The following is a 27,997-nucleotide window of genomic DNA, read 5'->3' as shown; positions in this document are numbered from 1 at the left end:
AAATCACAATTTCATGTACTCTGCTTGCAATTTTTTCAAATTTCAACACTTTTACTGCAAAAAACTCCCTTAAAACTCCAGATGAGTAATGAAGAAAAGTTAAACAGGAGGCAAAAGAGTGCCAAGTATCGAACCTTTATTTGAAAAAAGAAAAAACATGAAGAAAAAAAAAACATTTGACAAGGATTCAACAGAAGTTTCTTTTTCTTTTAAAAATCAATTGTTGAAACATCAATAAAAAAATAGTTCATTGCCTCAACAGAGAAGATGGCTTGTCTAACAGGAGAGCTCTATTTTTCCTGTGTGCAGAAAAACAGCATCTGCAGTGTGCAAAAACAAACCAAAAAGGAAATAGGAAAACAAAATGTATACCAACTTGACCAAGTTTACACAGTAACACCCTGAGAAAGAAACCTCCAATTGGTTGTTTTACGCAGTAACACCCTGAGAAAGAAAGCAGGACAGCACCAGTTGACCTGTAATAAACCCAACAAGCACCAGAATTAGGCCCCCATGTGTTCAAGATTCCTTTAGAGGCAGCAAGCTTCTGACACAATGACTTCCTGAATACATCACAACTGCTATGAAGCAGTCAACAATGACACTGAATAAAAATAATCAGACATGTTAAAACTAAAAGCATAATATATAATCTGACATTCATCCCACAAGTATGATATAAGTTGTTTTACATGTAGCCAGAGGCCTCACTTGTTTAGATTTTTACCCACAATTTTCTAAAGGGCAGCAATAAAGGCTTTAAAAAGAAAAATTCCAGTTCATATTTGTTGCTGAATTGTGAATAATAATATTTAAGGTTTCCATTATGGGTGGAGGCAGGCAGAAAACACATCCGCCTTCGTCTAAATCAGTCCGTGTTTTTTTCCATAGTGGCACCTCACCTCTACATGGCACAAAACAACCAATTGGAGGTTCATTTATGCTTCTGAGAGCACTTCTGCACTACATCCCCCACAGTAACAGTAGCAGCACACTTCTGGGACTATTTATGCACAAGGAATTGATCTAAAATGGTTACAATTTATAATTTTTTTACCAAGAGAAGGGTAAACTTTTCCTCTTCCATCATGCCACCAAGCGCTTAGCAGCTGGCTGCTGTCATTTAGCCTCAGCAATACGATTAGTGTTCTACCACAGGTCCAGGTTTTCCATCTTGGAGAAGCCAGGGTCTTTGCGGAGCTTCCAGTAGGTTCCGTTGAACAGCCACACATCTCTGCCGGCCTCATCTACTGCTTTTCTGTGAAAACAGACACGCACGCAAAATTGTGACGCAATCGTCTTGAAAATGCTTTTTCTGCCAATATTTAAAAATAAATAAATAAAATAAACATTTAAAGGAATAATTTGACATTTTGGGAAACAGGCCTATTCGTTTCTTGCTGAAAGTATAAGATTGATAGCCCTCAAGTGTGCAATAAATATAAAGCCACCACCAGAGGATGGGTAGTTTAACTTTTCCCAGTTCAGGGCGGTTTTATTCAGTGTGGGGGAACCAGGCCAGCGTGGTTCCCCAGAGATGCTCACGGAAGCAGCAGAGCAGCAGCGGTGGGCAGACATTTTCTATTGTGACATAAAGCATAAATCTCACTTGTCCAAGTTTTCTTTGAGTATTGAATATTGTCATTTGTGTCTCTTGTGGCCATGAAGCTGGTTAGTCTGGCAAACGTAAGTTGAATAAACTAACACCTCTGGTAAAGAGTAAAACATACACCTTAGGCCAAGTGTCTCCAACCAATAGCTACCCTGTAGCTCACGCGCAACTGTGTGTTGAGTATATATTTTTTATTGTTCACATAACAGAAGTTTTTTCAGCTGGTTTAGTGGAGCTCAGCTATGTGAATAAATGGGGCAGTGTCAAAAAAAAGGTTCGATGATTCCTGCCTCAGGCAGACCTGGCAATAAAATGTGATCGGATTCATCCCGGGGTTTTTTGGATCACAAGTGGTCCTCTTAAAATACAGGTGTGAATGCACCGAGGAACCATTGGATCTGATCTGCCCTGACCACATTCTGAGGTGGTGTGGTACTAAGAGACATCTTTTCTTCACCGAAGCCTCATATTTATGCCCCATCTATTAGTAATTTGTGACATTTATCACATTTTTAAAATATCTGAACGTGATCGGTCAGATTACCAAATTGTTCCCTGCATGTTGGGCTCTGCTGCTGTGGATAAATGAACTGAGCGAAGGGGCTACTGGTCACATTCTTCTAGCAGTGTCTAAACTATGAGTCCTGGGCCACGTAAAAAAAAACAAAAAACGCTTATTCAGCTGATGTCCTCTGAATAAGAAACAAAAATAAATGCAGCTCTCGGTGCCACGTTCCCGTGTTTGTATCTGACCCTGCATAGTGACTAAAAACAGACTGTAACGTGGCGCTTGTTTCACCAAAGCCTCCTCTGAGTTCATCATTTTTTATTTCAGTTCATCTTGTTTAATTTCTGACACGTATCAGACCAGTAACCCCTTCGCTCAGTTCTTTTATCCACAGCAGCAGAGCCCAACCTGCAGGGAACAATTTGACAGACCAGGTTCTAACGGTTCAGGTTACAAATAACAAATATACTAAACTTTGTTCAGACATTTAAAAATGTGATAAACATCACAAACTACTACTAGATGGCACTTAAATGTGAACCTACAGTGAAGAGAAGACATCTCGGTGTTAGGTACCTATTGCTTTGACAATTTGTACACATTTCTACATGTTTCTTTGCATAATTGTTGGTTTCTCTGTATAATATTGTAAAGTCTTGCTGTAAGGACTTTAATGTGTTAAGTGCCATGAAATAACCTCTGTTGTGATTTGGCGCTATATAAATAAAGTTGAATTGAATTGAATATAGAGTGAGGAGGTGAGATCCGACCACAATTGGTCACTCAAGATGCATTTGTGTCACATGATAGTACAACTGCCATACTGAGAGCTGGCCACTTGTGATCGGATCATCTACGACCATCTGTTAATAGCAGGTGAGCCTTCTCCTACAGCTGCTTCATGAACGTTTGCATGGGACCAACTGCGACAGTCTCCCTCACTGGATAAGCCCCAAAAGTCACGTTTGCCCTGGCTATCAATATATGTAACTTACTGATGAGCATGTTACACCTTGTTTGGCCAAAGTCTACAAATTATAAGTGATTTTAATAGTCAGTTGTGAGCTGTACTATTTCTTGTCTTAAAGTTAAACTTCCTGAAATCGTGTCTTTGTGAGAAAAGAAAAAGCTGTACCCCAAATCAATAATGCAAACAATTCATATATATTTACAATATGTTAGAAACCAAATGTAGCACAAATTTTAACTGAATTAAGAAAATGTGCAAAAGAAAATGAGAGTTATTTGTTTGTTGGAAAGTTCGTTGAAATAAAAGCTGGTGGTGCAAATTCTCTAGTCAGGTGCCACTAAACCACCACAGAAGAAGACGCACAAGATGCTTTAGTTGTGACAAATTTTGTATCTGTCTCTTGCGAGTCTCCTATTACAGGAATACTATTCTTAAGTATTGCTGATGTGAGTGCTGAGGGAATACCAAACCTTCCTTCCTAAACATTCCAAAGCGTAACATCTCACCTGAAAAACCTGGGGACATGCTCCTCCCCTCTCTTTGCCATCTCCTTCCTCCTCTCCCTCTGCTTCTCCTCCACCTCATCTTTCTTTTTATCCGCCTCCGTGACTTTCCCCTCCTCCAGAAGCCTGATTGAGAAAAGAGGGACAGGAATCGACAACCGGGACACAAAGAAAATGGTGCAGTAAACAGGGTAAAAATCGAGTTTAAATTAAATGAAACACAAAAGCTTGTTTGTACCTCTGGTCGGGCCTGAAACGAGTGTCCGTAGGTGGAAGAACGGCCCGCAGGTCCGGAGTCAGCTCGTTCAGTTCTCGGGCGTATTGTGAGAAGCCGTAGAACTGGAAGTGGTCATCAGGCTGCACATCTGAATCAAAAATTACATTATATATATATATTAAGAATAGGAACATTACACAATGTGGAAAAATTTATCGAATTTATGGGAGATAAGTTTCCCCATTTGCAAAAAAAAGTATGGATTGTCAAGATTCATTTGTTTTTGTGAAAAAGAATACATCAATAGTTTAGTCAGTTCCAAGAATGATGAAAGTCCGATCAGTCGGCGGAGGTCAACAGTAATCTTCAGACAGTATTGTGTGATGGATTTTAAGCACTTGGACGTGAGGCCATGTTACTTACTGGGCTTCCAGATGCACTTTGGTGTCGGCAGAGTGTCACAGAAGATGCCTTCATGCCAGAGGCCTCCGAAACGATGGATCACCTCTCCAGCCTGGTCCAGAACCACACCTTGCACCTCGTTTTTACTGCTGTCAGAGCTCCAGTAGCGAGACTGCAAAATCAGCAGGAAAGTCATGGTGGTCGAAAGAGGAGGTTAGGACAAGAAAAGTCCTCATGTCTATGTAGACGTCCCGCAAGTCAGACGTCGGTCTGTACAACAGTGAAAGATGGCAGTGCGTGTGAACAAGTGTGTGCTGACCTTGACAAATGTGATCTTGCACGTGCAGACGTCGCTATTTGTGTTTCTGATGACCACCTCGCCGTAGTGCTCCAAACAGCGCTGTTGACTCAGCACGTTGTGGATACACGTCACTACCTTGTTCCATTCATAGTGGTCGCCGTAACTACGCACACATACAAACAAATGATGCAATTAGATTTTATTTCAATTCAAATTTGATGAACTTCTGCAGCTTTTAATGTCCCTCGATACGACTATAATGCAAGTGACACAGTTTATATATATATAAACATATGTTTACAATAAATGGAATATTGTTACAGGAGAAATATGACATATGAATATAGTATAAAAAAGCTCCAGGTTTGTGTCATCTGTCCAAAGGAAGTTCTCCCGGAAGCATTTCAGCTTGTGAATATTTTTCTCTCAACAGTGGAGTCCTCTTGCGTCTTCTTCCTGCATCAGTTTGTGGAAAACTTCCAAACACATCATTGTATCCATGGAGATTGGCTGCAGTCCTATGAATCTAAAGCTTCTTCACAATATTTCCAGCTGTAGTCAAAGAGACATAAAGCCTCTTTACTCAGCGACCCTCAAACATTCATAACTGATTGCCATTATCGAAGGGAAATTCAATGCCTCAGTAACAGGATAATCAGAGGACTGGCAGTGCAAGGTTAACTCGCATTTATTTATTGAGCAAAATTATTAGCAGTTAATTTAATAGTGAAATTAGACTAATTTTTCTTTCAGTCAATTGGATGATTATCAAGTGGAAGTGGGTGCCCCGTTTTATCTGAAGAACAGGGTTCTGTCAAAGTCTGATCTTCACAAAACTTTTGTTCTTGCTCGCTCAGAGCAGGACGTGACCATATTTGGACAAACTGGGGGAGGAGCCAGCGGTGAATCTGACTGGAAACCTGACGATACTACGTCCCACCCACCGATAGCTGTAACCTGACTGCACCACAGGCCTGTCAATCAAACAGACACGCCCCCAAAAACAGGTCTTCTTGAATCTTCTTTTCTAATGAATGAGGGATTATTTTCAGATGGACCTCCAGAAAACTAATAAGAAGGAGTGACTTTAGCTAACAACACCGAGAGAACTGATGGACACATTTTATTCACTTTGGATTTGATGAGAGAAGTTGAATGGGAGTCTATGGAGCCGGAGGCTTTTTGGAGCCGACCTCTAGTGGCACTCGCTGGTATTGCAGCTGAAGACACTTCTGGATCGGCCTCATTTTTCAGACCTGAAGCTACGAACACTTTTATATTCATTAATGTGAACAACAATGGTGTGCACAGCAGGATTGCAAGAGAAATGGCATTGCTCTCCAAAAAATGCTGCTGATCTGCAATTTGCCAAGGGTCATATGGACAAGCCAGAAGATTATTGGAAAAATGTTTTGTGGATGAATGAGACCAAAATAGAACTTATTGGTTCAGAAGTGTTATGATTGGAGAAAAGAAGAAACTGCATTCCAGCATAAGAGCCTTATCCCTTTGTAGAAACATGGAGGTAGTACTATCATGGTTTGGGCCTGTTCTGCTGCATCTGAGCCAGGACAGCTTGCCAGCGACACAGCTGCCATAAAAAGGTGCTCGCCCGCCATCGGGAGAAACTTGGGGTTCAGTTTTTTGCCCAAAAACATTTGGGCATGTACACTGGAGGAAATGGGGTTTGAACCGCCAAACTATAGTGTGAGCCACAGCTGCCCCTTATTGAAACTAAATATTAGTAGTTTATACTACTATTTCCAGACCCACTATGATCTGCATTATTGTGTGACTGGTATGATTAAAAGTAAGTGACTTACTTGGGGAGGGTAACATTGACCAGTCCACTGGAGATGATCTCCATTGACTTTCCCCAAAACTTGTTCTTCCATCTCTGATCTGAGGGCAGACAGACCGATGAGACATTAGTATAGTCCGGTCCGGTAAGGTCCAGGTGGATCATGCACTGATCAGTAAACATGCTGTGCCTACCCTGCCAGAATGTGAAGTTTTCCGAGTCTGCGTGGCAAGCAGAGATGGGTGGGTGATGGCAGACCTGAACGACATACAACACAGCATTATAGCGTGTTATAAAGCAGATGTTGATGTTTAGTCAGCAGGTCGGTCTCTGCTGGTTACCTGCTCGCTGATGTAGTAGAATCCTCGGTCTTCTCTGTGATTCTCATACGTTTCTCCCAGGACGGGGTTAAAGGGTTTGTTGCGATACCTCCAGGAAGCCCAGGCATAACCCGAGATGGAGAATGTTGCCACGTAAACCTAGAAAGATACATGTTTATTCTCAGTTATTCATAAACCTTCCACTGAGCTCAACTTGCTCTGAGCTCCAGCTGGTTAGGACTCTATGTAAACCCGACTTACCATTCTCTCAAATGGATCGTCAATGTGGTTGGCGATGTCCAGCAGCTCAGAGTACTCCAGCTCTTCACTGACTCTCTGCAGCAAGGACAGCGGCTCATTCAGAGCAACAGGCATGGAGATTCTGGACAGGTCTTTGCCAATATTGTTGTAAAGCATGTTCATAATGCCAATGTGGCTGTTGTCTGCTCCTGGGGCTGGGAGGACTGTGCGACGACCTAAATCGTAGCAACATAAAACAATGCAAGGTATTCAAGGAAACTCAAACTCTTTTTATAAGCATGAATATATGCATATTTCAAATTTGATGCCAGCAGCATGTCTCAAAAGAGTTGGGACGGGATCATGTTCACCAGTGTGTTGCATCATCTCTTCTTTTAACACCACTCTGTAAACGTTTGGGAACTGAGGAGACCTGTTTCTGGAGTTTTAGAAGTGAAATGTGGTCCTATTCTTGCCCGATACAGGATCTGAACAGTTCAGGGTCTCATTCGACGTATTTTTTATTTCATGATGCACCAAACTATTTCAATGATTGACAGGTGTGGACTGCAGGAGGCCAGTTTATCAGCGGACTCTTCTACTAGAGAACCAGGCTGTTGGAATACGTGCAGAATGTGGTTGGACGTTGTTCTGCTGAAATAAACAAGACCTTCCCTGAAAGAGACGTTGTCTGGATGGCAGCATATGTTGCTCCAAAACCTGAATATATCATTCAGCATTAATGCTTCCTTCCAGATGTTCAAGCTACCCATGCATCCCTGTACCATCACAGATGCTGGCTTTAGAACTGAGCTGATAACAAGCTGGATGGTCCCTCTCCTCTTTAACCTGGAGGATGCAGCATCCATGATTTCCAAACAGAATCTCAGATTGTGATCCATCAGACCTCAGGACAGTTTTCCACTTCACCTCAGTCCATCTTCAATGATCTCGGTCCAGAGAAGGCGGGGGTGTTTCTGGATCATGTTTCTATCTGGTTTCTTCTTTGGAGGGTTTTAACAGCATTTGTGGATGCAGCGATGAACTGTGTTCACAGACGATGGTTTTCACAAGTGTTCCTGAGCCCATGCAGTGATTTCCACTCCAGAATAGTGTGTTTTTAATGCAGTGCTGCCTGAGGGCCCGAAGATCACCACCATCCAATATTGGTTTCCAGCCTTGTCCCTTGTGTTCAGAGATTTTGCCAGATTCTCTGAATCTTTTAATGATATTATGAACCGTAGACGATGAAATCCACTAATTCTTTGGAGTTTTACTTTGAAAAAACATTTTTTCTTAATTGTCGCACTATTTGCCCACACAGCAGTGAAGATGGAGAGGGGTTCACCATTCTCTGATAGACAGAAACTCTGCCCCTCTAGGGTGTTCTTTTTATACTTAATAAGGTTAATGATCTGTTGCCAATTAACTTAATTAGTTGCAAGATGTTCCACCCAACACCTTTGTGTTCAACTTTTCAGTATTTCGTTGCCCTTGTCCAAGTTTTTTTTTGATGTGTTGCGGGCATCAAATTCAAAATAAGAATATATCTTTCATAAAACAAAACAAATTCTCTGTTTCAACATGTTGTCTTTGGTCTGTTTAATTAAATATGGGTTTATGACATTTGCAAAGCATTTGTTTTTCTATTTAGGCTATATTTTACTCAGCGTCCCAACTTATTTGGAAACAGGGTTGTACAATCATCATTCTTCCTGCCTATAAGACACGTTTACAGTTCCAATGTGTACTCTGTATATACTAGATTGATGTTACCAGTATTTGTAGGCACGGAGCTGGGTTTATCAGTCGCGCTGTTCAAACTGGCTCTGTAGTTTAGAGTGGCTGTGGCTGAAGAGAAGAGAAGAGAAGAGAAGAGAAGAGAAGAGAAGAGAAGAGAAGAGAAGAGAAGAGAAGAGAAGAGAAGAGAAGAGAAGAGACATTATTTTTTCATCTTCAGAGTTGCTGGTCAGTAAATGTTGGTGTGGTTTGGCAGGACGATTTGACTGATGCTGGTAACAAGTTAGGTAAACACTCACAGTGTCCTTCCTCAGGCTCCGAGTTGCTGGTGGTGGTGATGTCACTCAGGCCTGACTCATCTGAAGCCTCTGCCTCAGATGAAGTCTCACACATTATAACCTCGCTGGCGTCAAAATACTCTACCATGGATTCTGCCACGGAGGGTGCACGATGAATGTGACGACCCATGGATGGTGTCCTCTGTGATGAGTACAAATAAGGGGAAAAAAGGATTTGTGTTTCAAACTGTATTTTACCATTCTACAGGAAAAATCAGCCATTAAAGTGTAGAAAATAAGAGGGAGTTTTAGACCATCAGCCAACAGGGACGTAAAGTGACAGGCAAGAAGCGTACAACAAACAGGCGGAAAAAGATGCAATCCACTCACAGACACATTCAGATGAGGGTCAATACAAACTGGTGCGACCCACAAAATATCACCAAGCGTCGGTCCGTCAGCCGTGTTCATCAATCTAACCATCATCAACCGCAGGACAAAACTTAGTCTAAGATGCTGTCATTATTTCTGGAAAAACTATTTCTCAACGATTGTGAGACAAAATTTCAAAATAAAAATGGATGCAAATGACTGACAGGACGATTAAAAAAACACACGCACACACACAACGTAGTAGTACACACACAACGCAGTACTAATGCACCGTGGTACGTGCGCACACAGTACTCGCACACGCAGTACACAAGGCAGTACACACACAAGGCAGTACACGCGCACACACACAACGCAGCGCACACGCGCACACACACAATGCAGTACACACCTGGTAAGGACGGACGGTGCAGAAGGATTCTTCAGTAGAGTCAGAGGACAGGGAAAGCGAGTGGACTTTGGTCAGATGGGACTGTATGTCAAACTACACACACATACAACACGTGTGGACATACAACACGTGTGGACATACAACACATGTGGACATACAAAGACCAGCCATGCAGGAGAAATGCAGAGGAAACACAGATGATCAAAAATAAATGCATCGACTGCCATGCAGACTCCAGAGCACTTCCATGCAGCATTAATGCGTCAGGTTTTCACCTCGCTCTGCGCTGACATGAAATATGTAATGCTTTAGCAGCACAATTCAATTCAATTGAATTAATGTCAAGTTACAAAACATTTAAGTGATTTATGGATTTCAATGGGTGTTTTTCTTTCTTTCATAAAATAGCAGATTAACTTAGTTAACCATCAATTATCTTCTACTGATGGAAAATCCTTCATAAAAGAGTGAAACGGGTCACTCTTGAAACTCAGTAAATCACTTATGAAGTCAGGGTTGCAAAAGATTATTACAAAAATCTATTGGGAAAAATCAATGAAACGAAGGAGAAGAAATCCTGACTTTGCATCCCTTTTGGGGGAGAAGCTCTAAAAATACTGGGGCAACACAACTTAATCATACGATCTTATAACAGAGATTAGAAGACGTTACGAGGATTAAAGGAACTGCATTAGACTGGTTCAAATCCTACTCATCAGATAGATTCCAGTTTGTCCATGTCAACAATGAGCCCTCCAGACAAACAAGAGTTAGTTATGGAGTTCCACAAGGCTCAGTGTTAGGCCCAATACTTTTTTACTTTCTACATGCTTCCATTAGGAGATGTCATCAGGAAGCACTGCATCAACTTCCATTGTTATGCAGATGACACTCAGCTATATCTTTCTATAAAACCAGATGAAACTAATCAGTTAGTAAAACTTGAAGCCTGTCTAAAAGACATAAAGGCCTGGATGACCAAAAACTTCCTGCTTCTAAATTCAGACAAAACAGAAGTTCTTGTACTTGGTCCTAAACACCTCAGAAACTCTTTCTGTAATCACTTAGTTACTCTAGATGACGTTGTCTTGGCCTCCAGCAAAACTGAGAGGAACCTTGGAGTCATCTTTGATGAGGATTTGTCCTTTAGACACCATATAAAGCAAATCTCCAGAACTGCCTTCTTTCATCTACGTAATATTAATAAAATCAGGAAAATCCTTCCTCAGCGTGATGCAGAAAAACTCATTCATGCGTTTGTTACTTCTAGACTAGATTATTGTAATTCTTTGTTGTTAGGATGTCCAAATTACTCATTAAAAACCTGCAGCTGATCCAAAATGCTGCAGCAAGAGTACTGATGGGATTTAACGAGAGAGATCATATTTCTCCAGTTTTAGCTTCTCTTCACTGGCTTCCTGTGAAATCAAGAATAGAATTTGAAATTCTCTTGATGACTTACAAAGCTCTACATGACCAGGCTCCATCATATCTTAGAGATCTTATAGAACCATATAATCCTAGCAGAGCACTTCTCTCTCAGTACGCTGGTCTACTTGTGGTTCCTAGAGTTTCCAGAAGTAGAATGGGAGGCGGAGCTTCAGTTTTCAGGCTCCTCCCCTGTGGAACCAGCTCCCAGTTTGTGTTGGAGGGGCAGAAACCCTCTCTAGCTTTAAGATTAGACTCAAAACGTTCCTTTTTGATAAAGCCTATAGTTAGGGCTGGCTCAGGTAGACCTGAACCAACCCTTAGTTATGCTGTTATAGGCCGAGGCTGCTGGAGGACCTCGTTACATGCTGATCTTCTTTTCTTTCCTCCTACTCTTTAACTGACTCATACCTCACCATCTTTTTCTCTCCCATAGTTTCTTCTTATTATCTGTTGTCTCCATTAAGTTCCTTCGCTCATATAGTTTCTGTTCTTTCTTTTCCAGATGTCCCGTCATGGAGCTGCATGTCTCTGCTCTGTGATTGTCGTCTCCACCAACAGTTCTTCTCTTGTATCTCTATTCTGTCCTTTTCTCTCTCTGCTCTCCTCTCACCCCAACCAGTCGAGGCAGATGGCCGCCCACCTCTGAGCCTGGTTCTGTTAACAGATGCTCCGCCCACCTCTGAGCCTAGTTCTGTTAACAGATGCTCCGCCCACCTCTGAGCCTGGTTCTGTTAACAGATGCTCCGCCCACCTCTGATCCTGGTTCTGTCGGAGGTTTCTTCCTGTTAAAGGGAGTTTTTCTTCCCTCTGTTGGAGGTTTTTCTCCCTTAAAGAGGAGTTTTTTCCCTCCTAGTTTATGTGGGAATTGTTGAATTGTTGGTTTCTCTGTATAATGTTGTAAAATTCTGCTGTAAGGACTTTAATGTGTTAAGTGCCATGAAATAACCTCTGTTGTGATTTGGCGCAATATAAATAAAATTTAATTGAATCAAATTTACAATAAAATAAGTGAATGGCGTTTAAATTTCTGCATGGTAAACACCAATGACTTTAAAAGTCCATATAACGCAGGCGTTGCTGTTAACAATTTATGATCTCTAAGCCAAAGCTGATCCATAAACACTGATCACACTGAAAAACTCCAGGGAGACTAAAAGTTACTCCTGGTGGCAAAATTCTAAGAAAATTCTTAGAGGTTTCCTTAGAATTTCCCCTTAAAGTTCGGAGAAGATCCTTGTAAAGATAAAAGATATTCATGAAGCATCTTAACCCTTAAAAAAGCTGGTAGGAGGACTTTTAAAAGGCTCAAGAATTTCTTAAAAACAGGAGAAAATTGCAGCAGTACAGCGAGGTCAGAGAAATGTTCTTCAGACACGGAATGAAACGCTACAAATGATCTGGTGCAGGGAGGAAGTTTGTGGTCGATCTCACTTCTCCAGCTTAATGAAAGAACGGCAGAAATGAAAGAGGTCGCAGCGTGAAGATATTTGGTGACTTGAAAAAATTACACAAGTCTGTTACAACCTTCATCTGTAGTGAGCACACAAACAGAAAGCCTTTCAGCAGCACGCAGTTCAATTTATTGCCACTGGATGTCACTGTCCATTCTGTGCCCTTTCTCACCAAGAGTGGTTTTTTTTTTTTTTTTTTTTTTTTTTTTAAATCAACCAATTACATCTTTTAAAAGGATGAGTCATACCTAGCAATGGGGTCAACTACACCTAGCAACGGGGTCAACCACACCTCCTCAGAAAGATCAGGCTTTCCTTTCCTTGCTCCGAGAAGTTTCCTGAATCACTCCTAAACTCAGACTCCTTGCTAAATCTTTTTCGTCTAAGATAGGAGATCTTTGAGAGAATTCTTAGAATCTTTGTGAATACGGCACCTAATGGACAAAAGAATTTACAAGAACCGTTTCTATAGCCCGAGTAGTGCCAACCACAAGCAGGAAATGGATCTGCATATAAAACTCCTTTAAAAAAAATCAGTCAACAGGTAAGATTTCACAGGTGTCATCGAACCGACATGTTGCTCAGAATGAACACAGGGTGACAGTTGGCTGCCAGGCAACCAAGAACTAAAGAAAGCTGAAAGTCTCAGCAGCTGAGGATGCTCACCAACACAGACACATGCAGCCAACAAACCAGCGGCAAAGAAAAAACCTTGTGGTGACCTTTCTTCTTTGGTGTTGACCAAAGAAGAAAGGTCACCGAGTGAGTGTGGAAGCAGCAACAAACAGCTCTCCTGACTGGACTCCTGCTTTTCAGTGTGTACCAACACTTCCTTTGACTTGTGTCTTTGTGTTACATGAGGAGAGAAAGACTCGAGGTGTGTTCCTTCAGGTCACACCTGTGATAACTTGTGCCTATCCTGCTGAGAAACAGCCCAAACCTGCTTTACAGTTTCACACAGCACCTCACAAAACAGACAGTGAAGGCCTGGCCTCCATTGTTTTGTTTTTTCAGGTCGATACTAATATTTTGAAGCAATGATCAGTATTAAGGCTGGAGCTTGTGGAGGAAACAGTGAAGAAGCAATGAAGGAGTAACGAAGGAGTAACAAAGTCTGTGTGTGTGTGTGTGTGTGTCTGTCTCTGACTGTGTGTGTGTGTGTGTGAGAGTCTGTGTGTGTGTGTGTGTGTGAGAGGGAGTGCGTGAGTGTGAGAGAGAGAGAGAGAGAGAGTGTGTGTGTGTGTGTGTGTGTGTGTGTGTGTGTGTGTGTGTGTGTGTGTGAGAGAGAGTGTGTGAGTGTGAGAGAGAGAGAGAGAGAGTGTGTGTGTGTGTGTGTGTGTGTGTGTGAGAGAGAGTGTGTGAGTGTGAGAGAGAGAGAGAGAGAGAGTGTGTGTGTGTGTGTGTGTGTGTGTGTGTGTGTGTGTGTGTGTGTGTGAGTGTGAGAGAGTGTGTGTGTGTGTGTGTGTGTGTGTGTGTGTGTGTGTGTGTGTGTGAGAGAGAGAGTGTGTGAGTGTGAGAGAGAGAGAGAGAGAGTGTGTGTGTGTGTGTGTGTGTGTGTGTGTGTGTGTGTGTGTGTGTGTGTGTGTCTGTGTGCGAGTGAGAGAGAGAGAGAGAGAGAGTTACCTCAGACAGAGTGCTGCAGAGTGTAGCCAGCTGCTGTGAGGTGTTGTTCCTGAGATCCGGGCCGGTCCAGGCCTGCCTCAGTCTCTCTCTCTCCAAGGTCAGAACCTCATGAACGGACCTGAGAGAAGTGTGAACTGCAACACGACATACACAAACTTTATGAATCACACTAACTGATTTCAGTTAATTAACTGATGCCAATCAGTAGACTAAAGTCAAATCAACGGTAATCACAGTATCAGAGGGATTTAGAAATTGCTTCATTTTATTTTGCATATATATCAAAAGACATGTGAATCTTAACACTAAGTTTTTGAATATTGCATAAATTACTTCATTATAAACTGCAAAATTGTATTTTTAGCCTTGTCTGGAAAATAAACACTTCTTATAAAGAATAAGTTGAATCTAGTGAGAGCCACTTTCAAACAGACTGATGGCCGTACCCCTCTGAGACATCGTGCAGATGTCCTGGTGCAGCTTCTTGGCTTCGGGTGAGGTGACCTGAGGGTTGGACAGCTGAGTGTAGACGTAGTCAGGGATGGACTGAACGGACGCCCCCAAACCAGAACTGCAATTAGTACTCAGGTGGCTGGAAGTGAACTAAAATAAAAAGACAAAAAGAAAGAAGAGGAACAGTGCTCCGAGGTTAAACCTTTCATAGGATTTAGGATTCTCTGTGGAAAGCCAAATGATGTTGCTATGATGAAAGTATTAGGTTCTCACCATTCCTCCCATTGCTTCAACACGGGACAACGTCCTGGAGTGACCGGTCGCTTTCCCCGTCTTCTTCTTGGGTTTTTCCAGAGAGAGATTCTAAAAAAAGATCAAAAGAGTTGACGTTCCTCTCGAAACAACATTTTTTTTCCTGTTGCTGAATGTATTTCTGTTGCCTCCATACTGCTATCTATACTTCCCCACAAAGGAATGAAAGCATTACAATACATTTGCTTGAGTTAAAAATAGGATGAAGGATGTCAGCCCACTGTTATTTCTCCTGTAAGATGCGACCTGAGCAACGACACAGTCCGTTGTGAAAAGAGTCCTCACCTGCATGTTGATTCGCATCTCCAGGTCGGTGTTTGTGATTGGCAGGCCTCCTTCCAGCCAGTTGAGTCTCTGGATGAGCTGAGCCAGTTCTGTCAGCTCTGCTTGACATCGACCAAGGTCTGAAAGACAGGCAGTCAAAGGTTACAGTTCAGACACACAGAAAAGGTTTCTGGCTTTTGTGTGGACACTAAGGATCACATCAGGAAGTTTATTATCATTATTATAATATATTATTATAGTGGAGGGTTACACTTTGGGTCTTCTTTCAGACCTTGGTAAGAGGCTGCACCTCCCAACAACCTTGTACTTAAGTACAGATGTTTGAACTGATGATCTTGGAATCAGCAGGTGATCAGAAAGAGACATTCCTGAGGAATGTAAATCTACAGTTTTCTTTCTTAGATCTTCCCTGAACTCTGGACTTCCCGTTTGCCTCCAAGTTCAGGAGCGCGCTGCCTGAGGAAACGAGGTCAATAAATCTCTTCTCATAACAAACTTGTATTGGAAAGCCTTTTCTGATTTTAGTAATACACTTTTATTTCTTTTATTCTGAAATGGTTTATTTTTTTAATCCTATTACTGTGTTGCTGGATTTGAAGGCTTGTTCAAACCCATGGGTTCTTTTGATTTGATGGGCTTGTTTTATGTGAAGTACTTTGTACTGTAAGTTCAGAAAAGTGCTGTATAAATAAAGATGATTAATATGGTCAGACTGATCAATCAGTCTGGCTCCGATGTCAGATGGTTCTCACCGGTGGATGTAGCATCGATGTCGTGGGTCTGCTGCAGCCATGCCGACACCTTGCTGGTCACCCCTGGATGAGAAGCAACGGCCGGGGCAGAGCCAGCCATCTCTGGGTTGTATACTGATGCTGAGCTGGCATAGTGAGGAGGCTGGAGGACCAAACACAGTTAAAGTCACACAGATTGCTGCTGCCCCCTCCTCCCAAAAAAAAAATCATATTCTTATTTTACTTGGGTTTTTTTTCCATCAGGCAACTGTCATTCCAGGAAATAATATAATACTGTGTTGATTGTTTTCAAATCCATTGTCAAATTATTCCTTAGGTTAAGATAGGCAAACATTTGTTGGTCACATTTAAGAATGGAACTATTATTCCACAATCACCAGACCGCAAATTATTTAGCATAATCTTTAGAAATATGATATTTCCATCACTATTTCCATAGTTTTCTGCCTTTTAAGGCATGACTGAAGCTCTTTTAATGACGTCATCTTGTGGCACCCCCAACTGCTGTAGTTTAATGGCACATGAGAATTAGCACCACCAACAGTTTTTCTTTATCTTCTGATGTTTGACCGACCAAATTTTGATGAACATCATGGATTTAGTTGCGAAACCAAACACCACTGAGGACCAGTAACTTTGTTGCTATGATTTACAGTAGAATATCAGGAATTACATTTTCTGTTGGCCTGGTGACGCTTTACTTGAGCAGGAATCTCTACTGACCGTTGCTCTGCTTTGCTGGGAAAGTGAGGTCATAGCTGGCAGAGTGCTCTGTCCCAAGGAGAGAGCATGAAGGACGCCACGATGGACGCTCATCGCCTCATTTTTCCTAAACACACGATGGGCGCACAGCTTGGTCAACCAAATGTAGTAGATGTCATGGCTCTTTGCCTAGCATGCCGGAAGGAAAGGAAAAAAAGAAAAGAGGACTCATTAAAACTGAGAAACACAAAAAGGTCAATTTTACTGCAGACTAAAGAATATCCAGAAATGTGTTTTAAATGTTTTTGCTTTGCCGAGAGTGATCTGATCAACAACATGCTGTCGCTGGTTCCATTCATTCATTCTGCACCAACAAGAGGAATATATTTTTTACCTTGAGGTGGTAGAGGTTGTCTCCAGCATCCAGATCTATGCGTTTGGACTTCTTGTTCACAGACATGACAGCCAGGCTGACATCCAGAGAGCCGTGGAGCTTCCCTCTCTGAATCTAAAATAATAAGAGTGTTCTTACCATTTCCTTCTACTATAAGCTCAAAATCAAAGAGAGCAGCTGAATCCAAACAACTGAAGCAAGCTTATGGCTATGTGTGTTAATGACTTACATCTTGTTGTGTTTTTGAGTACTTGAGAATTCCTTTCTCCAACAGTAAGTATCTCTGAAAAGAACCAATCACAGTGAAGTGTTAGAAAGAAAACTAAAGTCACTGCCAACCAGTCAAGTAGCAGTTGATACGCATGTCTTTTCAGACTCATATAATATACAGTTGAAACCAGAAGTTTACATACACTGTGCAAAAAGACACATAACACTTTTTTTCTCACTGTCTGAAGTTAAATCAGACTAAACCTCTCCTGTTTCAGGTCCGTTAGGATTACCAAAATTATTTAACTTTTGCTAAATGTCACAATAATGAGAAAGAGAATATTTTAGAGAATTTTTCATTACTTTCTTCAAGGTCAAAAGTTTACATCCAGTTCCTTAGTATTTAGTAGCATTGCCTTTGAACTGCATGACTTGGGTCAAACGTTTTGGGTATCCTTCCACCAGCTTCTTACAGTACTCTGATGGAATTCTGGCCCATTCCTCCCGACAGAACTGGTGGAACTGAGTCAGGTTTGTTGGCCGCCTCGCTCGCACACGCCTTTTCAGATCTGCCCACAAATTTTCGATGGGATTCAGGTCAGGGCTTTGTGATGGCCACTCCAAGACATTGACTTTGTTGTCCTCAAGCCACTTTTTAACTATTTTGGCAGTATGCTTCGGGTCATTGTCCATTTGGAAGACCCATTTACGCCCAAGTTTTAGCTTCCTGGCTGATGTCCTGAGATGTTGCCTTAATATTTCCAGGTAATGTTCTTTCTTCATGATGCCGTCTGTTTTATGAAGCGCTCCAGTTCCTGCTGTAGCAAAACAGCCCCACAACATGATGCTGCCACCTCCATGCTTCACAGTTGGGATGGTGTTTTCAGGTCTACAAGCTTCCCCCTTTTTCCTCCAAATGTAACGGTGGTCATTATGGCCAAACAGCTCCACTTTAGTTTCATCAGACCACAGGACATGTCTCCAGAAGTTAAGGTCTTTGTCTTGGTGTCTTTTTGCAAACTGTAATCTGGCTTTTTTATGTTTCTTTAGGAGAAATGGCTTCCTTCTTGCTGAGTAGCCTTTCAGCCCATGTCGGTGCAGGACTCGTTTTACTGTGGATAATGACACTTTCTTACCAGTTTCAGCCATCATCTTCACAAGGTCTTTAGCTTTTGTTCTGGGGTTGATTTGCACATGTCGGACCAAAACACGTTCATCTCTGGGACACAGAGCCCGTCTCCTTCCTGAGCGGTGTGATGGCTGGACATTCCCATGTTTATACTTGTGTATAATTGTTTGCACAGATGAACGTGGCACCTTCAAGCATCTGGAAATTGCACCCAAGGATGAACCGGACTTGTGGAGCTCCACGATTCTCTCCCTGATTTCTTGGCTGATTTCTTTTGACTTTCCCATGATTTCAAACAAGGAAGCAGAGTGTTTGAGGTGTGGCCTTAAAATACATCCCCAGGTGTGCCTTCAATTAACTCACATGTTGTCAGTTAACCTATCAGGAGCTTCAAAAGCCATGACATCATTATCTGGGCTTGCCCACGTTGTTTAAAGACATAGTACTTTTGGTGTATGTAAACTTTTGACCTCAAAGAAAGTAATATAAAATTCTCTAAGAAATTCTCTTTCTCATTATTGTGACATTTAGCAAAAGTTAAATAATTTTGGTAATCCTAACGGACCTGAAACAGGAGAGGTTTAGTCTGATTTAACTTCAGACAGTGAGAAAAAAAGTGTTATGTGTCTTTTTGCACAGTGTATGTAAACTTCTGGTTTCAACTGTATGTAGGGAAGACTTTAAAGGAATTTGACCAATAAAGACAAAAAATAGATAGTGTGGTGCAATCTCTGTGATCTTGACCTTCGAGCCCTAAAATCGAATCAGTTCGTCCATGTGACCTTTGACAACCGATCACAAGAGAATAGGAACATGCGTCGTCTGCACAGACGTATAAACACACAACCCAGATCATGAGGCCTAAAGTCACGGCAAACATTTTCAAGCAACAATAATTCAGTAAATAAATTATAAGAAATTATCTGGTTTCAGCCTCTTACATTAAAGTATGACAGAAAAATGCATTAGCAACTCTCACACTGAGCTGAAATTAAACGGCTGCACAGAAATAAAGTAAATAAATAGTTAGTGGACGTCACTGCAGTTCTACGAGTATGTTTGTAATGCGTTTCTGGTACTGAACGAAGTGACTTGTTGGAAGATGCTGCCTCAGTGAGTTGGTGCAGCTTCTCTGTATTGTGCCGTTTTACGGTGTTTAACTCTCTCCTCCCTGAAGCGTTGTGTTCAACAACTGGGCTTCAAGTGATCGCAGACATTTTAAAGCAGCTAACTGGTGAAATGTCACCGACCAACCTCATTCAAATCTGACAGATTCTGACTTTAGAGATTTGCCCAAGACATCTTTATTATTCTGTGATGTTTTATTGACCAAACTATGAATCCAAAAAAAATATGAACAGATTAATTTAATGACAATAATCATGGCATAGTATTTAAGTTGCATTGAGGAAATGTGAAAGCAGAGTAGTTGAGATGCTGTGTTGAAGTTGTGTTGAGCTCACCTTGTGCCAGCCTTTCAGTGGGTACTTCCTCCTCTTCATCAGGTAGCCCTCACAGATCCCAGGGATACTGAGGTCCATAGAGGAGCCAGGAATTGAACACACATCCAAACTCTGCAAGTCATCCATAACCTCCCAGTGACGAGACTGACAGAGACACAATAAAACACTTTAATATGTAAAAAAGACGTAAATCTACAGATGTATATACAATGTGTGCACACACACAAACACAGCTAATTATTCTTTATATTTTCTCATTTTCATGCTTTGCAGCTGGATATCTGGTCTCACCTGTTTTGACTGTTTGGATGAGCCCGTGCTGTTGCTCCGCGAATGCCCAGGTTTGAATGTGCTGGCCGGGGATTTGTCGAGGATGCTGCTCATCGGGGGGGGGCACACCTGAGGGTCCATCGGTGCTATGTGATGAGGAAATCGGTGCATGGAGGACCTTCAGGGAAAGTTAGGTCTCATGGCAAAGCGCACTGCACTGCGGAGAATGAAAAAAAAAAGAAAAAAGGATGAAGTCATGACTGAAGACAGAATCAAGCATGGCTGACATTTTGCAGTGTAAACTGGAGGCAAGCTGGGATGAGAGTTTTATTGAGAGTCTCACATGGGGCTAGTGCTAATGCTACAAGCTAACGTTACACAGGCAGAGGGGACAGTGAAAACCTGGGATGATTAGAAATGCATTCAGTTCTATACATTCTGACCTTCCACTGCCTGGAGATGCACTTCCACATTACTACTACTTGGCTGTGGCCTCGTGGGTTTGATGAAGCCATCCCGTGAGCCTGCTCTCATTGGCTAATGTGGGTTCCTGCCCAATATTCATTTACTTTCGTTCACACTACAGGATTACATAAAAAAAACTCAAACATATTTGAAATGGCAATATATGTCTCCAGGATTGCCCTCTCAAACCTGCGCAATATTTTCTAAGATTTCTGCAATACTAAAAAACGATTCGATGTATTCGTTACCTCTAGGTCGGAATATTGTAATTGTTTCTTATCAATTATGTCTGAACACTCTGAAATAGCTCTAGTTGATTAAATATGCTGCAGCAACAGTACTGACATGATTTTGCAAGATAGATCATATTTTTCCATTTGAACTTCTCTTCATTGGTTCCCTGTAAAATCAACAAATTCACAGAGAATCCTATCAGCATATGAAACCATATCAAGTAACAGCACTTTGTTATTCCAAAAGGCTTATTTGTGGTTTCTAGAGTTTTTAAAGTAGAATAGGAGGCAGCGTAATTAGCTTTTAGGCCCGTCTCTTGTGGATCCAGCTCCCAGTTTGGGTTCAGGAGGCAGACATGCACTCTACTTTTAAGATGAGGCTTATAACTCTTCATTTTCACAAGTTTAGTTTGAAGCTTAGCCAGCGCATCCTTCTGTGCAGCACGAAAAAAAAAAAACTGTTCCCCATAGTGGCATTTCCTTTTTTTTTCCATTCAGCTGTTGAAAGAGGAAGTGTTCGTTGTTGAAATTCCAGTCTCCAGTTTCAAGAAGTTTAACCAGATTCCAGCAGCTAATTGTTGCTGATGGCATGCATCCATTATCATATGCTCAAAAAAATAATACACAAATCGGGATATTTTCCTCTTCAGGTTATTTGGGATGGATAGTTACACCTGAACTGGTCTACACATGCACACGCACACAACACACAGGAACGGCAGGCTTCAATCAGGTTTTTAAAGTCATCCAGAAACACTGTTTTTTCTACGCAGATAGAAACCAACCTGGCGGCCTGATTTACATATTGATGACAGTACATGCAATGATGTAAAGTATATATTGATATACCATTTTGTATGTAATTTCATAGGAGGGTGGGGGGAGCAAGTTAAAAAAAAAAAAGTGCACAACCACAGTACGAGTAATACTGATGCCAGTGTAGACATACAGAACGTACATAAAACTACATGTCAAAGAAATAGAATGCAACTCTTAAAAATCCAGAGATTTGGATCCAATAACAAAAGATATGATATCTACCAAGCTGCTCCTCAGATGTCACCGGGGAGTTCCTTAAACTTTCTCAGAGTAATTGTAGATTTGCAAAAATTATTCTCTTAGTTACACTCCAAAACAATGTTTGACCACAAAAAAAAAGGAAACTAGGAACCCCGGAACGTTCCTTCAGCATGTGAAAAAGGTATCGTGTTGTCCTGAGAGTTGCAGAGCTGAGCCACACCTGAGTGATGAGGTGCTTGTCAGACTGGTGCATGTCAAAGCCAGCAGGTATCTAGGCGGGGCTGAGCGACTCTACCTGACCCAACAAGTCTGCCAGCTATGAAGCTACAAGAATGACAAGCTCTGTCACAGATCTGCTGTCAGTTGATACGCAGTCGAAACTCTAAGAGTTGTATTAAATAGTTCAGACCTACAAAAGACAAACAATAGCAACTTTGAGAAGAGAAATTTTAGGGTCAAATGACAAAACGCAGGTTGGATGGTCTGCCCTCTTTACAATTAGCCTCTCATCTACCAAACATACACACACATGATGCTAGCTGTCATCGGGAGTAACTGGGCTTCAGTGTTGCCCAAAGACTTTGGCAAGTGGGAAAGAGGACACGGGGAACCTTCTGATTACCAACTCCACCAACTCCACCACAGCTGTCCCTGGCTTACAGTTCAGAAAACAATGTATTTTTGCAGTAGAGGTACTCTTGATCAGACTGGTTCATCTCATATTTTATGTGTATATATATATGGTGTGTGTGTGTGTGTGTGTGTGTGTGTACATACATACATACATACATACTCTTATTTTGCAGTATGCAGGCCAGCATTCTACTCTGGCTGTTCTGACCCACAATCCTTTGCACAGCCGAAAATACTTCGCATCAACTGAGCCAGTTGGTGGCGCTAATACTCCCCCCGCAAATGGAAGGAGGAGAAGAAAAAGAAGAAGAGGCATTACAAGGAAGCGTACTCGTTCTAAACCTCGTCCTTTTTCTTCTCACTTCAAACTACAGATGTCGATGGAGACGACAAAGTGGGTCAAAGTTCAAGATACATTTTTATGATGACGTAGTTTTTCTTAATTGTAAACATAGTACATGAAACTGCAGTTCATTTTAAAGGGAGCTGCTGTCCGTACTAAAAGTAAAAAGAAATAGTGTGCGATTGTAAAAGCAGGTCAAGTGTCACATTTCTAAATGTCATCATCAACATGTCCACCTCTGGATGCTGTAACAGGAATCTTCGCCCCTTCACATTGGCTATTTGTAATGTAGGTTACGTCTGCTCTTGTGTTGACTTTTAAACCATCGGACCATATAGGATTTACAAAAATAAATAAAAAAGTGAAACATCTGAACTTACTTTCTTCTTGCTACAAATTCAGAAAACTAGTAAATTCTCAGGAGGAGACAGAAACTTGAATGGAGACCAAAACATTCCCAGCATACTTTACACTACACATCATCATAATAAATGAATATCTTGGTTATAGACTCCTCATAAAAACATTCTTAACATGCAAAGATGAGTTATTGTATTGACATTGTTAAGAAAGGCTAAAAGAACAGTCAATTTCCAGCTCCCAGCATGTGTTTACATCTCCAACAGTGTTACATTGCATCTTCTCACTGATCATTTTATCTTTGCTCTTTCCTATTCTTCTATTGTGAAGAAATGTTATTTAGATTCAGTCATTGATTGAATTTATCTTATTCGTATTCATATATGTACTTATCATTCATCTTATGTTGATTGTTACTGATATGCACTCATCTCTTGATTTAGTACTTTGTACTCTTAGTAAAATTAATAATTTAACCTTTATTTACTTGCGTTCTGTACCTTTCTATTCCATCCTCAATAATTGCACTCGCGGCTCTACTAGACACTTTGGAGGAAACAGCAGCATCATGATGATGTCATTATTTTGAATCCTAATAAGAGTCCGACAGGAGGAGCTGGACTATTTTTGACATGTAATATGTTGTGAAGCCATCAGAAGTTAGGGAATTATTTAACCATGCTCGTTGTAAAATCAGTGAGGAAATTCTAAATATTATACTGCAGGTGTTTCACCCGTCTTTATTACGTGAAAAATTCAGTATACTTATATGTTGACAGTCGTCATTACAAAGCTCTGTCCCTAGGCTGTTGTGACATGCGTTTCATATTTAAGCAATGACGAGTTCGTGTGTCATTCGATCAAGAGTAGTGGGCATGGAGCTGCACACAAAATCCAACAATGTTTAAATTGGATCAAATTTCTAAATCCATTTTTTTCTTCAAAGCTTCATCATACAGACGAGACATAGGCAGTTTCATAGGATATACATCGTAATGCAATCCTTTTAACGGCACACTGGAGAGGATCAAAACAAGGCTTTGAGTTGAGGTGGTGACTCGGTACACCTTCAGACAGTAGGACAACTTTCACCATTTCATTTGCTTCTGTTGGCCCTGGATCTTTAAGCACTTCAAAAATGTAAATCAATTTCAGCCAGATCAAGAGAACTGTGAACATGTTTTTTCCTCATTTGGAGAAATAAACGTGTGTTTGTGGTGCAGCATTACGTCTGTGCTGAGAGCTGGACAGACTGGTTCTTCCTCCCCTCCTCTTTCCAAGAATGTGCCGGAGTAACATGCGAGGTTCGGCCCGACGGGACTGATAGGATCTCTTACACAAGTGCTCACAAAACACTTTCAAGTCCAATACAAGGAATCGTGTGACCTGCAGTCTTTCACACTCAAGACAGGCTTCTTTATTATAAGAAGAAGAAGATGATTTTAGCTGACGGTGGCAACACTGTAAATGAGACAGAAGCGCTCTTTAGTATCATTCACTTCATTTCTGGTGTTTGTGACAGCATTTAAAAAGGTTTTTAAGGTTTCTTTCGAGTGAGATGTTAAGTTTATAAAGACTTTGCTGTTGAAAAAAACACATTTAAAAATAAAAACATTTAAAATCTAAATTCATTCTGATCCTGTTGTGAAGGTATTCTTCTTCTTTTTTTTTTTTTTAATGAGGACAAGAGTGAACCCAGTCCTTTAGTAATAAAACAGACCTAATAAGGGTTTTGATACAGAACCAGACCAGAAGAGTATGAATGAGATGAAAAAGTAAATTGCAGTTCAAATCTATTCAATATGAGTCTTATTTTGTGATTATTATTTTTATGGCACACAGTAGGAAAAGAATGTGATGGCCTTTTGACTGCTGAGTACTTCAGGGTGGATCAGAAGCTCCCGCTGTGTGAACACAACGTGCTCCAGTACTTCAGGTTCACCCGCTGGATACTTGACTTCCATGTGTTTTGTGACCAAAGGCACGTGCACATTTGCAATGTCACTGTAGACTTGAGCAGAGAGCGCACAACAAATTATTTTGTCAAACTGAAAATTGGCAAAAGAGCCATGAGATGCTTCAGAAAGCCTTCAGCACTGAAGCAGTGAGGTGTCCTGAGTGACGTTCTCATGTCAACAGGCAGAACATCGCTGTCCAAGATTGTTGGGCTTCTTTTAACATTCGCAGGGTCGTGTGCTGTGACTTTGTCCGATAGCAGAGTTTCCCGTCGGTGGAGAATATACTTGTTGATACTCTTATTGAAACTACTCTCCATAATTTGGCACAACAAATAAAGACATAACATAAAGATGAGATCAAGTTCCCTGTATATACAGTAAATGAGGAACAGGGATGGATATTGTTTGATACTGCTGCTCTTAACTGTACTGCTTATTAATCCAATTGGTCCTTTTAAAAAGGAAAAAAAACAACCCATCATGTACTTTATATAAATCAACATCACCGAGTAGCAAACTGCAGCAGCATTATTACAAACAGGACTTTTTCTTTGACAGTATTTTGACTGCGCAGTAGTCGACCTGCAGCTCCAACACCACCAATGATCCGCCTGCTTCCACTGATATGCAACTGAGATTTTCTGACCGTCAGCGTTCTTCAAGATGACGACGACCAACTCATCGCAGTTGAAAACCATTGTTACTAAAGGTGAAAGCATGTAAAGCAATAGAAGACACAGCGAGCAGGACTAAGAGGGAGAGAAGCCATCGCTTTCTGCTAAGCTGAGGTTATTAAAAGAAGGAGAGTGATATGTGCGTGAGCAGAAATAGTGTAATATTGGAGCAGCTGGGTTTGTTAATATGAGAATAGATGGTCCACCTGAAGTGGGCCTGGTCGGGCTTGAACAACACGTTGGTGCCAACGGTGGGGATAGCACCTTCACTTTTATCAGCAGGTGGGAAGCAGAACACAGTACTGACTTTTTAAATACTGAAATTGTATTCACTTACAAATCAATTAAACACACAGCTAAGTCCAGGCTCTGCTCACCAGACTGAGCATCACCATCTCTCAGACACAACCTGGGATCAGCAGTTTTATTCTGTTCATTGGTCTTGGAGGCTGTAAAATAACGCCTGGGTGCTGCTCTTCAATGTTCTGCTGGTTATTCTGGGAAAACCCTGATGATCACATGCATGTTCTCCACCTGCAGCAGCTGACTGCAGAACTTTCTCCCCGTCAGTGTTTGACCACAGACAGCAGAGAGGCAGTGAACCAGCTGAAGTCGGGCTCACGTTGAAGGCCGGCCCTGTAACACCTTAATTCTACTTTACAAAATTTGAATAAATGGGATATTTCACTGCTGGTTTTTGCATCTAAACTGCAGTAGATGTTAAACCACTACACTTAAGACAGGTCAAACCCGGACTAGACTTGTAGAGAGGCTAGAGATTGTTCAAGATCTTAATTGCAAACTTTTACACTATTTGTGAAATCACACAAAAAACGACATTTTGCTGCATTTGACTGTGGGCTACTAGTCCACATCTCCATGGGGGAGGGGGGCATTAAAATGTCCCTCTGCTGCATTTTTACATAATGAATAAATGTTTCATAAATCATAAACTGTGTTTGACAAAATGTTCAACCTCTCTAGGATAGTCTGTCTAAATACAGATCTGAACCAGATATAACTTTATCTAGATGTCTGAAAAAAAAAAAAAAAGCAGTGAAATGTCAATTCACTGCTTTTTCACAAATAGAATCCAGATTTCACAAGTCAAAAAAATTTTGGACAATCTTTAGTCTCTATTATGAGCGAGTACAGGTTTGATCCAAGTATACTGGTTTTAAATCTGGACCAGGTCTAATGGGGTCTTGCTGTGAAAAAAGCAGGGAAAGTTTGTTTTTTACATTTTCACAAATAGAATTAAGGTTTCGCACATTTAAAAGTAGGTTCAAAATGTATACACTACAAGTACAAAACTTCATAACAACATGAAAAGAAGAAACAACGTAGTCATCCCTCAATCCGCGAACAAATTCAGTGGCAATTTACTCGGCAAACCAACATACAGCTGACTTCTGTTGAAGAGAAGCACGAGGTTTAATAAACCAGAGTCCTATTAAAGCTCCACGGCGACAGAAACACTGGCATCCAGCCAAAGACCTGCTGGATACTTCACATATGTTTAGTGAAGCAGGTTTAATGCGCCAAACTGCCGTCAGAGCGACGTTTCATTCAAATATCAACTTTAAAAAAATAAAAAATTCCGAAGGCGTAACAAAAACTTTCATTGCGCTTAAACGCGGAAACAACAGCAGACATTGACTTTAGCGAAAAGGTACAGTTGAACATTTCCAAGGCAAGAACTCACCAACGAAGTTTCCCATGTGAAGTTTCGTCCTGCCCGGCTGAAGTTCGCCAACCGCACTGAACTAAACCTGCTGAGTGCCGCGCGCGCTTGTAGCCGCTGCCAGCGCGTGGCCAGGGTTGGAGTGACGCAGGTGCGCACCGATAGGACAGGTGCATTTCTTTTTGTTTATTGGCGGATTGCAAACCAATTTTATAGGTGCATACCGCCACCTACCGTCTCGGGGTGTGTAGAGTTAGTCTGGAACCTCCACCCTATTTCCAAATCCTGCCTGTGTTAAACCCCCTTCTGATTTCCTGAAGTCCTGTTCTGTGCGAAGTCTTCCTTTTCCAGTCCATACCTATCCTGTCTTATAATAAAATATAATCAGGTCCCGAGCGCCGAACATCGGAGCGAAAGCCCTGTTGTTGTTTTTCGTAAAAATGTTCTTCTTCTCGTTCTTGGATGTTTTTATTCTT

The 27,997-nt window shown here is 41.3% G+C and overlaps 1 protein-coding gene across 2 annotated transcripts; it reads right to left on the bottom strand.

The window, feature by feature from the left end:
- Window positions 1–116: 116 nt before the first annotated feature.
- On the bottom strand, window positions 117–27,590 carry LOC138214214 (oxysterol-binding protein-related protein 7-like). 2 transcript variants are annotated; one of them, XM_069175605.1, is made up of 23 exons: window positions 27,543–27,590; window positions 20,173–20,368; window positions 19,882–20,025; window positions 17,309–17,362; window positions 17,080–17,193; window positions 16,707–16,874; window positions 15,984–16,125; window positions 15,232–15,350; window positions 14,908–14,997; window positions 14,628–14,784; window positions 14,182–14,315; window positions 9,677–9,769; window positions 8,914–9,094; window positions 8,651–8,725; window positions 6,896–7,110; window positions 6,656–6,793; window positions 6,509–6,572; window positions 6,337–6,415; window positions 4,532–4,676; window positions 4,234–4,384; window positions 3,832–3,958; window positions 3,597–3,719; window positions 117–1,258 (listed from the first exon to the last, which is right to left on the bottom strand). In XM_069175605.1, the coding sequence occupies exons 2-23, from the start codon at window positions 20,320–20,322 to the stop codon at window positions 1,150–1,152; spliced, it is 2,772 nt and encodes a 923-aa protein (XP_069031706.1). In that variant the 5' UTR covers window positions 20,323–20,368; window positions 27,543–27,590; the 3' UTR covers window positions 117–1,149. The 2 variants fall into 2 exon arrangements, with proteins under 2 accessions (XP_069031706.1, XP_069031707.1); XM_069175606.1 differs by lacking the exon at window positions 9,677–9,769.
- Between the last annotated feature and the right edge of the window lie 407 nt (window positions 27,591–27,997).

Source organism: Embiotoca jacksoni, unplaced genomic scaffold (assembly GCF_022577435.1).
Source record: "Embiotoca jacksoni isolate LCO1_2020_lvr unplaced genomic scaffold, fEmbJac1.0.p SCAF_69, whole genome shotgun sequence".
In the NCBI taxonomy this organism is placed as follows: Eukaryota; Metazoa; Chordata; class Actinopteri; family Embiotocidae; genus Embiotoca; species Embiotoca jacksoni.
The sequence above is the reverse complement of the archived record's forward strand: the minus strand, read 5'-3'. Positions and strand labels throughout refer to the sequence as shown.